Consider the following 13,198-nt stretch of genomic DNA (forward strand, 5'->3'; position numbering starts at 1 on the left):
CCTGGTGACATGTGCATGTAATTAATCCTAGCTACTTGGGAGGCTGAGGCAGGAGAATCGCTTGAACCTGGGAGGCAGAGGTTGCAGTGAGCCGAGATTAAGCCATTGCACTCCAGCCTGGGCAACAACAGTGAAAGTCAGTCTCAAAGAAAAAAAAAGCTACTTTTCAGACTCTGTAGTTCTTTCTGTCTCAACACTTGAGGTCTACTTGTATTATGTCCACTATTTAACTCAACAAATGGTGAATGCACAAGGACCAGTACCCGAACATGGTGCTCTGCATCCATTCCAGGCTTTCCCTCCAGCACCAGTGCTGATCTCAGGAGGAAGTTAGGGAGCTCTCACCCAAGAGAAAATAAGTCCTATCTGTGAGACTCCCAGTGATCACCTGGGTCAGGTTTTAGGTTCCTGCCTGATTCTCCTAAGCTTGTGTGGAGTGGCCTTGTGGCACTCTTGGTACTGTGCCAGATACTTGACACAGAACAGCCCGTGACTGATACCTGCCTTGCTTGCCTCCAGAGAGCTAGAGTCCCCACTCCCTGAGGCTTTCCTAATGCCAGCTGTTCTTTTACCTAGCTTCAGTGCACAGTGAAATACTATTCACTCCCAACTTTTGTCTCATTCTACCTCTATGTCAAGGCAATGCACTCACCATCTGTCATAGGACTTACAAAGGTGGAATCCCATGTTCTCCCTGACAGCTGGGCCTTCCTGCAGCTGGAGTCTCTTACCAATGGCTGTCACATTCTAGTTCTGAATCTTAACCCCTTACATCGGTGTGCCTAACCATTAATGTATTCAACAATTACTCACTGAGCATCTCTAAGTGCTAGGGATACAGCAGTGAACAAAAAAATGCTCCTGTCCTTGTGAAGGTTACATTCTAGTAGGAGAATACAGAAAATAAACAAACTAATGAATAACTGTTAGGCAGACAAATGTTAGGAAGAAAAATGAGGTAGAGTATGAGGATAAAAATTGACAGGGTAACAGGCAGGTGGAAGACTTCTTTGATGAGGCGACACACGATAAACCTGAATGAAAGGAGTGAACCATGCCAAAATTTGGGAAAAGGCCAGGTGTGGTGACTCATGCCTTTAATTCCAACACTTTGGGAGGCAGTGGCAGGAGGATGTGATGGGAAGCCATTAACAGGTTTTGATTATGGAGCTAATATGATCAGATGTATAGTCTAAAGGGCCTGCTCTAAAGGCTAATTACCACAGAATTCCCTTTCTATGACATTCTGGAAAATGTGAAATTATAGAGGCAGAAAATAGATCAGTAGGGATGGAGCAAAGGGATGACTACAAAGGGGGTAGTATAAGAGAATCTGGGGAGCTGTTCTGTATCTTGATTTAGGTGGTGGTTATACAACTGTATGTATCTACAAAACTCCTAAGAGTGTACACTAAAAAGTGAATTCAATTCAAAGAAAGTAGAACATATACACACCCAGCCTACTCTGGCTGCTATGTAAACAACATACCCCCTGTGACAGGGGCATATGGTAAGAAGGGAGATCAATTAGGAGACTATTACAATAACCCAGGCAAAGATAACGATAGCCTCAACTAGAATCGTAGCAGTGAAATTGATAAAATGTGTTTGGATTCAGAATATAATATGAAAATAGAGGCTGGGCACAGTGGTTCAGGCTTGTAATCCCAGCACTTTGGGAGGCCAAGGTGGGCAGATTATTTGAGGTCAGGAGTTCAGGACCAACCTGGCCAGCATGGTGAAATCCCGTGTCTACGAAAAAATACAAAAATTAACTGGGCATAGTGGCACGTGCCTGTAGTCCCAGCTACTCGGGAGGTTACTGTGAGCCAAGATTGCACCACTGCACTCAAACCTGGGTGGGTGACAAAGAGACACTCTGTCTCAATAAAAGAAAAAAAGGGAAAAAAAAGGCAGAGCCAAGAGATTTGCACATAGTTTTCATCTCCCAGTGTCAGTCTCTCACAGGACTACTGATGGGGTACAAGTGCTTGTTATAGTCTCTTATGTAATTTTTAACCTAAAACAAAAATAGCTCAAACTAGTGCCAGATTCTTTAACTGTCTTCAGAGAGAAAACCATTTTCAAATATTTGTATTGTAAATACTTTAAAGAATTTTGATTAGTATAATTGTGATTGTCATATTATTATATAAAATATATGTTATTTTATGACTAATTTACATTATACTAATTCAGTCTTAGGTTTGCCTCATTGAATTTGCCTAAGTAGGAAAGTTTAGCCGAAAAGAATAAAACCGTCTGCAATTTCTCTAAAAGCGTTCACATAGTAATTTTTATAGGAGGCCGGGCACAGTGGCGCATGCCTGTAATCCCAGCACTTTGGGAGGCCAAGGCGGATGAATTATGAGGTCAGGAGATCGAGACCATCCTGGCTAACACGGTGAAACCCCATCTCTATTAAAAATACAAAACTTAGCCAGGTGTGGTGGTGGGCGCCTGTAGTCCCAGCTACTTGGGAGGCTGAGGCAGGAGAATGGCGTGAACCCAGGAGGCAGAGCTTGCAGTGAGCCGAGATGGCGCCACTGCACTCCAGCCTGAGCGAGACTCCGTCTCAAAAAAAAAAAAAATTGTTATAGGAACCAAAAATTCACTCATAATAAGTTCCTAAAGCAGACACTGAAGTACAGTTTTTCTACTTAACAGTATCTTCCTACTCTTAGAAGTATGCTGGAATGACAGAATTTTAAAATGAAAATATGCGGTCTCAAAAAAAATAAATAAATAAGAAAATACGCAGCTGGGATCTTTTATTTTGTGATTTGAAAGCTACAGGGCCCCCATTACCATGGGTCTGTGAAATCATCAATGAAGGTCCCCAAAAGTGGTTCAAAAAGCATATAGAAATTATTCCTTAGCTATGACAAAGCCTGAATAAGCTGAAAACAAACAAACAAACAAAAAAAAGCCTATATTCACTGGGCATGGTGGCTCAAGCCTGTAATCCCAGCACTTTGGGAGGCCAAGTCGGGAGGATCACCTGAGGTCAGGAGTTCAAAACCATCCTGGCCAACATGGAGAAACCCTTTCTCTACTAAAAAAACAAAAATTAGCCAGCACAGTGGCATGCGCCTGTAATCCCAGCTACTCAGGCGGTTGAGGTGCAAGAATCACTTGAACCCAGGGGGCGGAGGTTGCAGTGAGCCGAGACTGCACCACTGCACTACAGCCTGGGTGACAGAGTAAAACTCCATCTCAAACACACACAAGAAAGCCTATATTTTAAATGTTTTTATATTATAGTGGAAAAATAATTATTCAACATATATAATACGTAATCATAATATGTAGTTTAGTATACAAATTTTTCAAAACATATGGTCTGTAAAAGAAACCTAAAAACTAAAGAAGTTCTTGGTGAAAGAGCCAGTTGGTCAGGTTTGGCTCTGTTTCCCCACCCAAATCTCATCTTGTAGCTCCCATAATTCCCATGTGTTGTTGGAGGGAGACAGTGGGAGATGATTGAATTATGGAGGCGTGTCTTTCCCGTGTTGTTCTTGTAACAGTGAATGGGTCTCACAGATCTGATGGCTTTAAAAATGGGAGTTGCCCTGCACAAGCTCTCTTTTTGCCTGCCACCATCCACATAAGATGTGACTTGCTCCTCCTTGCCTTCTGCTGTGATTGTGAGGCCTCCCCAGACATGTGGAACTGTTAGTCCAATTAAACTCCCCCCCTTTTTTTTTTAAATTGCCCAGTCTCAGGTATGTCTTTATCAGCAGCATGAAAACAGACTAATAGAGCAAATTGGTACCAGTAGAGTGGGGTGATTCTGAAAAGATACCCAAAAATGTGGAACCAACTTTGGAGCTGGGTAACAGGCAGAGATTGAAACAGTTTGGAGGGCTCAAAAGAAGACAGAAAAACATGGGAAAGTTTGGAACTCACTGGAGACTCGTTGAATGGCATTGACAAAAATGGTGATATGATATGGACAATGAAATCCAGGCTGAGGTGGTCTCAGATGGCGATGAGGAACTTGTTGAGAACTGGAGCAAAGGTGACTCTTGTTATGTTTTAGCAAAGAGACTGGCAACATTTTGCCCCTGCCCTAAAGATTTATGGAACTTTGAACTTGAGAGAGATGATTTAGGGTATCTGGCGGAAGAAATTTCTAAGCAGCAAAGCATTCAAGAGGTGACTTGGGTGCTGTTAAAAGTATTCAGTTTTAAAAGGGAAACAGAGCATAAAAGTTTGGAAAATTTGCAGCCTGTCAATGCATAGAAAAGAAAATCCCATTTTCTGAGGAGAAATTCAATCCAGCTGCAGAAATTTGCATAATTAACAAGGAGCTGAATGTTAATCCCCAAGACAATGGAAAAAATGTCTCCAGGGCATGTCAGAGGTCTTCATGGCAGCCCCTCCCATCACAGGCCTGGAGGCCTAGGAGGAAAAGATGGTTTCATGGGCCAAACCTAGGGCTCCCTTGCTCTGTGCAGCCTAGGGACTTGGCCCTGCGTTCCAATCGCTCCAGCCATGGCTAAAAGGGAGCAAAGCAGACCTCGGGCTGTTGCTTCAGAGGGTGGAAGCCCCAAGCCTTAGCAGCTTCCACATAGTGTTGAGCCTGCAAGTACACAGAAGTCAAGAACTGAGGTTTGGGAACCTCCACCTAGATTACAGAAGATGTATAGAAACAGGCTGGGCATGGTGGCTCATGCTTGTAATCTCAGAACTTTAGGAAGCTGAGGTGAGCGGATCACCTGAGGTCAGGAGTTCCAGACCACCCTGGCCAATATGGTTAAACCCTGTCTCTGCTAAAACTACACACAAATTAGTCAAGTGTGGTGGCACATGCCTGTAAGCCCAGCTACTTGGGAGGCTGAAGAATGAGAACTGCTTAAACCTCGAAAGCAGAGGTTGCTGTGAGCCAAGATCAAACCACTGCACTTTAGCCTGGGTGACAGAGTGAGACTCTGTCTCCCAAAAAAAAAAAAAAGATGTATACAAATGCCTGGATGCCCAGGCAGAAGTTTGCTGTAGGGGTGAGGCCCTCCAGGGGAACCTCTGCTAGGGTAGTGCAGAAGGAAAATGTGGGGTGGGAGCCCCCACACAGAGTCCCTCCTGGGACACCACCTAGTGGAGCTGTGAGAAGAGGGCCACCATCCTCCCGACCCCAGAATGGTAGATCTACTGACAGCTTGCACTGTGCACCTGGAAAAGCTGCGGATACTCAATGCCAGCCCGTGAAAACAGTCAGGAAGGGGGCTATATCCTGCAAAGTCACAGGGGCGGAGCTGCCCAAGACTATGGGAACCTATATTTTGCATCAGCTTGACCTAGATGTGAGACACGAAGTCAAAGGAGATCATTTTGGAGCTTTATGATATGACTCTCCACTGGATTTTTAGACTTGCATGGAGCCTGTAGCCCCTTTGCTTTGGCCAATTTCTCCCATTTGGAACAGCTGTATCTACCCGATGGCTATACCCCCATTGTATCTAGGAAGTAACTAACTTGCTTTTGATTTTACAGGCTCATAGGCAGAAGAGACTTGCCTTGTCTCAGATGAGACTTTGGACTGTGGACTTTTGAATTAATGCTGAAATGAGTTGAGACTTTGGAGGACTGTTGGGAAGGCATGATTCGTATTGAAATGTGATATGGGATTTGGGAGGTGCCAGGGTGGAATGATATGGTTTGGCTCTGTGTCCCAACCCAGATCTCATCTTGTAGCTCCCATAATTCCCACGTGTTGTAGGAGGGACCTGGTGGGAGACGACTGAATTATGGGGCAGGTCTTTCCTGCGTTATTCTTTAATAGTAATGGGTCTCATGAGATCTGATGACTTTACAAATGGGAGTTGCCCTGCACAAGCTCTCTTTTTGCCTGCCGCCATCCATGTAAGATGTGACTTACTCCTCCTTGCCTTCCACCGTGATTTTGAGGCCTCCCCAGCCATGTAGAACTGTTAGTCCAATTAAACCTTTCTTTTGTAAATTGTCCAGTCTCAGGTATGTCTTTATCAGAGGTGTGAAAACAGACTAATACACCAGTGAGTCACACACATTGAGAATGAGGTCCAAAAAGGCTGAATCCTTAGTCCCTAGTTACACACCAAGCTGGCAGCAAAGCCAGGATCACAGGTTCCAACTATTAAGTCCTGGTCTAATACCCATTCCCTCACCCTGAGAATCCCTGAAAATTGTAACATGCTTACAGAGGGCAGGAAGCATCTCACTTTCTAGTACATAAGATACCTAGGATATGTACATAAGATACATAAGATACCTAATACTGAAAGTATCTTGCAGTAACTACTTGATGGATGAAAACAATAAAAAGGAACTTTCTTTAAATGATTATATAATTTATATATTCCTCGAATTCAAATCCGTCTCTCCTCCAAATTATTCTGAATTGATTAGGATTTATGATACTAGCATTAACTAAAGCAATTAATTACGTTCAACAGATTTCTAGAAAGGCTGGGCCTTTGAAATTTTATGAACTATTCACAACATTTGTAGAATTGTATATAAGAAAGCAAAAACTTAGAGACATAGGAACAAAGAGTATTTAGAAATTCTGCTATGTATAAGAAACATATTTTAAGGGAATAAAATGTATCTTAAGGGAATAAAAATCCTGTCTCAAAACTTGTTTCAGTGATTTATATACATACATAGTTTGTGCTAAGTCACAAAATATTTCCTACAGTGGATAGCTACGAAAAGTTTGAAAGCCTCTGTTGCAGAACTTACCATTTTTTTGGCATGTTCTTCACACAGAGGTGTCTGATGTGTAATGTCAAAAACTGGCACAGAGCACTGCTGTCCATCTGCAAACTTGGCTGTGCAACTTGAGAAGAGCTGCTGAGAGTGGTTCAAGAGGATATCTGGGTTTTTTTTAAGTTAGGAATAAAACACACTGAAACTCTAATTTTTCAATTTCTATATAAAATTTGCTTGTTCCCTTACTTACGTTTAATAAGTACAAACTTTACTACCCATAATAAATATAAATATTACCCGTATCAGCACTAGCTCCACTACTGATATGGGAAAATAATAGTAGAATTTATCAGATGACAACTCCGAAGGACTCTGTTTTGCTAATGGGATCCTGGTACCAGTCTCCTTAACGACCATTCTGAACCAAATTGTGTTATCTGGAAAAGCAGGGCCATTTCCTTCTTAACAGGTGAACTCCACTTAAAGTTCCACTCAAAGTTTTTGCTTTTTGTTTTGAGATGAAGTCTCGCTCTGTTACCCAGGCTGGAGTGCAATGGCACGATCTCCGCTCACTGCCACCTCCGCCTCCTGGGTTCAAGCAAGCGATTCTCCTGTCTCAGCCTCCGGAGTAGCTGGGATTACAGGCATGTGTCACCACATCTGGATAATTTATCATATTTTTAGTAGAGACAGGGTTTCACCATGTTGGTCAGGCTGGTCTCCAACTCCTGACCTCAAATGATCCACCCGCCTCAGCCTCCCAAAGTGCTGGGATTACAGGTGTGAGCCACCATGCCTAGCCCAGACAAGGTATTTTTTAGAGATTATGATTGTTCACCACAAGCTGCCTAGCAGGTAGCCCAAGGATCCTGGATCAGCTTAGCCATATATCATCTTTTCTATCTGAATGCAGTATTCTCTTACCCACAACCTTACGAAGTCTACACATATTCACTAAGAGTATTATGTAAAATACAAAATTGAGATTATAGGCGTAAGCCACCGTGTGCCCGGCCAATGGCTTTCTTTTTTTAAACAGCTCTTAAAAGGAAAATTTTCTGCCTATGATACTTACAAAGAATAAAAATTTAAAGACATAATTATTAAAACTCATCTTTCCAAATTGGAATATTTTGCTTCACATTTCCAGCACCAAACTCAGACTCACAACTTAAGAAAAATTACTTTTAAATCAAAACTTTAGTATTGGCCAGGCATAGTGGCTCACACCTATACTCTCAGCACTGTGGGAGGCCAAGGTGGGTGGATTTATTGAGCCTCAGGAGTCCAAGATCAGCCTGGGCAACAAAAAAGTATGAAAATTAGTCGGGCATGGTGGTGCATGCCTGTAGTCCCAGGTACTCAGGAGGCTGTGATCACCTGAGCCCAGGGAGGTCAAGACTGCAGTGAACTGTGATTGTATCATACACTCCAGCCTCGGTGACAGAGTGAGACCCTGCCTCTAAACAAACAAACCTGAGCTTTACATCATCAATATTTTTAAGCACTCTCTGCTTTTAGCTACTACATTTCCTTAAGACTTACCTTGTATCTATTAAGTACCTTTGTGTTTTTCCTTTATGTTTTTTAGGTATAACTATAAAGCCTTTATTACATAGAAAGTGCTGCTGAAAAAGCTGTTCCAAGAACAGAAAAGAGGTCAAAAATTAAATAGACGGTAAAGATAAGTAATTGCTGCTATTTTTAAATGCTACCTAATTTTAAATATTCAATAAAAGTCACAGCAATAAGATTTCATCACCAACCTAAAGCTTCTTAACATAGGTTTTCCTCAATTATACTTTAAAAGAGATCTTCTTTCCTAGTCAGTGATGTTTGTTACCTTTCATTCATTTCAAATCAGCACTGTACTCATTAAAAAGAGTAAACTAATCTTACAGGAAAAAGTACTATAAAAGTGTAAAACTGTGTAACTGTCTTAGAAGACTAAAAACAGATTTTAATAATGTGATTTGATTTTGTCCATCAATGAGTGTTATAGCTCCTTCTTACAAGCTACCAAGAACCACCTGAGGGATCAGAATTCTATTAACAAAATATAATTAAGTGACAGACACTGGAGGAACCTGCTATTTGCTATCAATTTTGCTTATTTTTTGTGATTTTTGAATAAAACAGGAAAAATTATTCAGAGGATGTCATGAAAATTATAAGTTACATAAAATTATTTTAAACATTAAATAGTTATGGTTTCAAAAGTAATTCACTTGATTTAAAAATGAAATACATAGCCCCAAATTAGGTTGCACTTTTTCAATGCACATTCCATTTAGTTGAAAGGATACGTTGGAAACAATGTCTGGTGAATGGAAGGGCTTTGTTAGTGCACTGTTCACCCTTCACGGTTCCACTGCATGCTGCTGGTTCCACTTCCCTCAACTTGGTCCGGCTTATGCTAAGGAAAGAAAAACACAAAATTAATTTTTAAAAAATGCTTTAAGAATCCAGGGTAATTTTTCAATATGATGTCACAGCTCTGTAACACTCTCATTATAATATCTATAACATCTACAGTCACTAAATAAAATGCAAATGTGAGTTAAAGAAACACGGTATTACAATTACCAATTGTGTTATTTCCCTAATCTTCTGACATTCAAAGTAAATAATTACATCACAATATGTTTCAAGTATGTCTGTTTTTTCTTTTTAAGTGATGTTTTATTTCCCTTTTCTTCACAAAGAGGCAGTAGAGAAAAGTGATGAAGAACATGAGAGAAGAATCAGAAAGACCTGGTTCTAAATCTCAGCTCTCCCTCTTACTAACTGTGTGACTACGGGCATGTTGCTAGGCCTCATTTAAGCCTCAATTTTCTCATCTGTGAAGTAGAGACAATAAGGTACCTTGAGCTGGCAGGGTTGTTGGGAGCATAAAATGATTAAGCACATCTAAACCACTTATATACAGTATATAGTATTACATAGTAAACAGTCAGTGGTTGTTAGTCATGACTATGATTATCACCACTATTAGGAATTGATTGCCTCATGCTGCTAAACCCATAAATCTGCAAAAAACTCTTCATCTCATACATGGGGAAGAGGATACTGAGATGCAGAAATGGCTGAGTGGCTTTTATCCTCCAAGGTGAACTCACTTTAGATCCATTTTTTTAAACTTTCTATTATATGTGCAATCCATGTTTCATTAAATTTTATCTCCACTTTGTACACTTAATGTTTAAATATTTTAACTTATTTAAAATCTTATGAATAAGCAATGTATTCACATGGATCCATTAAAAAAATGAAAGAACATTAATTAGGCAGGGAAGAATTGACTTCTCGCCCTTGCCCCCGAATTTGCCAGCCCTCACTCCCTCTATAATATGTATTCATTTTATTAGTTTGCAGATCCTTCCAGTTTCTTTACACAAACATATAAAAACACAAATAAGTAACATTTAAATTCTTAGAAGTGGGCCAGGTGCAGTGGTTCACACCTGTAATCCCAGCACTTTGGGAGACAGAGGAGGGCTCCCAAAATCAAAAAGGATCACTTGAGCCCAGGAGTTTGAGACCAGTCTGGGCAACACAGGGAGACCCCCATCTCTATTAAAAAAAGAAAAGAAAAAAGACAATTCTTACAAGTACAAAACCTATCCTATCTACGTGACTCTATAAAGCATCACAAACCATTAGGCTTTTACAAGTCTGAGTATGAAGAAAAAAATCTACTTAACGTACTGAGTTCAAGTCAGATATCACAAACAAAAAATCCTTTGCGGCCGGGTGCGGTGGCTCAAGCCTGTAATCCCAGCACTTTGGGAGGCCGAGGCGGGCGGATCACGAGGTCAGGAGATCGAGACCATCCTGGCTAACACGGTGAAACCCCGTCTCTACTAAAAAAATACAAAAAACTAGCCGGGCGAGGTGGCGGGCGCCTGTAGTCCCAGCTACTCGGGAGGCTGAGGCAGGAGAATGGCGTAAACCCGGGAGGCGGAGTTTGCAGTGAGCTGAGATCTGGCCCCTGCACTCCAGCCTGGGTGACAGAGCGAGACTCCTTCTCAAAAAAAAAAAAAAAAAAAAAAATCCTTTGAGCTGTTTGTTTCTAGTATCTTTCTCAGGGTTTCAAAGGAATGATTTACACTAATTAGGTTAAGGCCACACAGAATCTAAATTACATATGAATTCACACAAAATATAAATAATACTTCTACCATAGTTATTAATTTCATATAAGCACTGTTTATATGTCCATTGTGCTGCCTTAAAATCTGCCTTAACTAAGATAGATTTGTCAGGATTATAAGAGTAGGGAAGTGGATCATAGAACTAAACAGTTTATTCCTAATAGTTTATCCACCATTTCTTTAAAAAGTTTACATTAAATTTAGCCCTATAAAAAGAATATATAATTTCAAATAAATAAACCTTTACTATTCTGGCAGCTAAGCTCAAATTCTCTTGGTCTAGATTTAAACAGAAGGGTCTCTATATTAAAGGGATACTTCTCTTTTTTTATTTTGAGACAGAGTTTTGCTCTGTTGCCCAGGCTGGAGTGCAATGGTGTGATCTTGGCTGACTGCAACCCCCGCCTCCGGGGTTCAGGTGATTCCCCTGACTCAGCCTCCCGAGTAGCTGGGATTACAGGTGCCTGCCACCACGCCTGGTTAATTTTTTGTATTTTTAGTAGAGATGGGGTTTCACTAAGTTGGCCGGGCTGGTCTTTAACTCCTGACCTCGGGTGATCCACCCGCCTCAGCTTCCCAAAATGCTGGGATTACAGGCATGAGCCACCACACCCTGCCTAAAGGGATGATTTTCATTAAACACTCTAATAAACTGCTCAGCTATCTTGAAAGACTAGTGTACAATACATTCCCTCATTTTCTTTATTCTAAACTTGCAAAATAACTATTGGTTTCATTTTTTAAAATTGCCTTATGTTTCTATAACCTCATGGACAAATAAAGGTAAAAATGGCCAGACACGGTGGCTCACATCAGTAAATCCCAGTACTTTGGGAGGCTGAGGCAGGTGGATCACGAGGTCAGGAGTTCGAGACCAGCCTGGCCAACATAGTGAAACCCTGTATCTACTAAAAATACAAAAAATTTAGCCGGACGTGGTGGCGGGCACCTGTAATCTCAGCTATTCGAGAGGCTGAGGCAGAATAATCACTTGAACCAGGGAGGCGGAGGTTGCAGTGAGCCGAGATCGCACCACTGCACTCCAGCCTGGGTGACAGAGCAGAACTCCGTCTCAGAAAAAAAAAAAATGAAAAAATGCTTGATGTAATGTTAGATATATTTTATTATCCAAATAAGCCCAAGAAAACAAAGGGAATTACCAAAACTTTTTCATGTTTTTCACATTTTAAAAATCTACTACAGGATTCCCCTTGACGTGCTCTATTGCATCCCCCATAAATGATGTTTTCATACAAACAACATTAGTCACTGTACGATTGTGGGGTGCAAGATACTTAATTTGGGTTCACATACTTGAAGCTATTTCAATGGCTTATTCCACTTACTCATCAATAAATATGACAAAGTTATTTGATAGGAAAGACTAACATTATTTAGCTTGCATACAAACTATGTCTTATTTTATTGAGAAGGAGTCTCCGTCTGTCACCCAGGCTGGAATGCAATGGTGCAATCTCAGCTCACTGCAAGTTCTGCCTCCCAGGTTCAAGCAATTCTCCCACAGCAGCCTCCTGAGTAGCTGGGACTACAGGTGCATGCCACCACACCCAGCCACCATGCCTGGCCAACAAACTGTATTTTAAAGGATCCGGGCCGGGCGCGGTGGTTCATGTCTGTAATCTCAGCACTTTGGGAGGCCAAGGCAGGCAGATTACCTTAGGTCAGGAGTTCGAGACCAGCTTGGCCAACATGGTGAAACCCTGTCTCTACTAAAAATACAGAACAATTAGCCAGAGGTGGTGAAGGGTGCCTGTAATCCCAGCTACTTGGGAGGCTGAGGCAGGAGAATCGCTTGAACCCGGGAGGTGGAGCTTGCAGGGAGCCGAGACAGCGCCATTGCATTCCAGCCTGGGCAACAAGAGTGAAACTCCATCTCAAAAAACTGAAAAATTAATAAACGGTCCACATTAGAAGGCAGCCATTAAACTTTTAATTTCTAAAATATGTAATGCCAACCTTTTATATATCTTTTTTTTGAAACTGGGACTTTGATACCAAAAATATCAAATAGAGGGCAGCATGCAACTAAAAGTTGACTTTCGTGACCCTAGAATAAAATGTAATATAAAAAGCTGCCGGCCAGGCACAGTGGCTCATGCTTGTAATCCTACCACTTTGGGAGGCCTGTGGAGGGCAGATCAGGTCAGGAGTTCATGACCAGCCTAGCCAACATAGTGAAACTTCATCTCTACTAAAAATACAAAAAATTAGCCAGGCATAGTGGCGTGTGCCTGTAGTCCCAGCTACTCGGGAGGCTGAGGGAGAAGAACTGCTTGAACCCAGGAGGCGGAGGTTGTGGTGAGCCAAGATTGTGCCACTGCACTCCAGCC

At 41.5% G+C, this 13,198-nt stretch overlaps 1 protein-coding gene across 8 annotated transcripts in view; it reads right to left on the reverse strand.

Annotated features, from left to right (window-relative positions):
- INO80D (INO80 complex subunit D) overlaps positions 1–13,198 on the reverse strand; it is an 86,992-nt gene that overhangs the window by 9,413 nt on the left and 64,381 nt on the right. For all 8 annotated transcript variants that reach the window (XM_030916813.1, XM_030916819.1, XM_030916818.1 and 5 more), the window contains 2 exons: positions 9,000–9,109; positions 6,724–6,857 (listed from right to left, as the gene is read on the reverse strand). In XM_030916813.1, the coding sequence (XP_030772673.1) occupies positions 6,724–6,857; positions 9,000–9,109 (244 nt within the window). The remainder of the gene's footprint in view (positions 1–6,723; positions 6,858–8,999; positions 9,110–13,198) is intronic.

Source organism: Rhinopithecus roxellana, chromosome 14 (genome assembly GCF_007565055.1).
Source record: "Rhinopithecus roxellana isolate Shanxi Qingling chromosome 14, ASM756505v1, whole genome shotgun sequence".
Classification (NCBI taxonomy): domain Eukaryota; kingdom Metazoa; phylum Chordata; class Mammalia; order Primates; family Cercopithecidae; genus Rhinopithecus; species Rhinopithecus roxellana.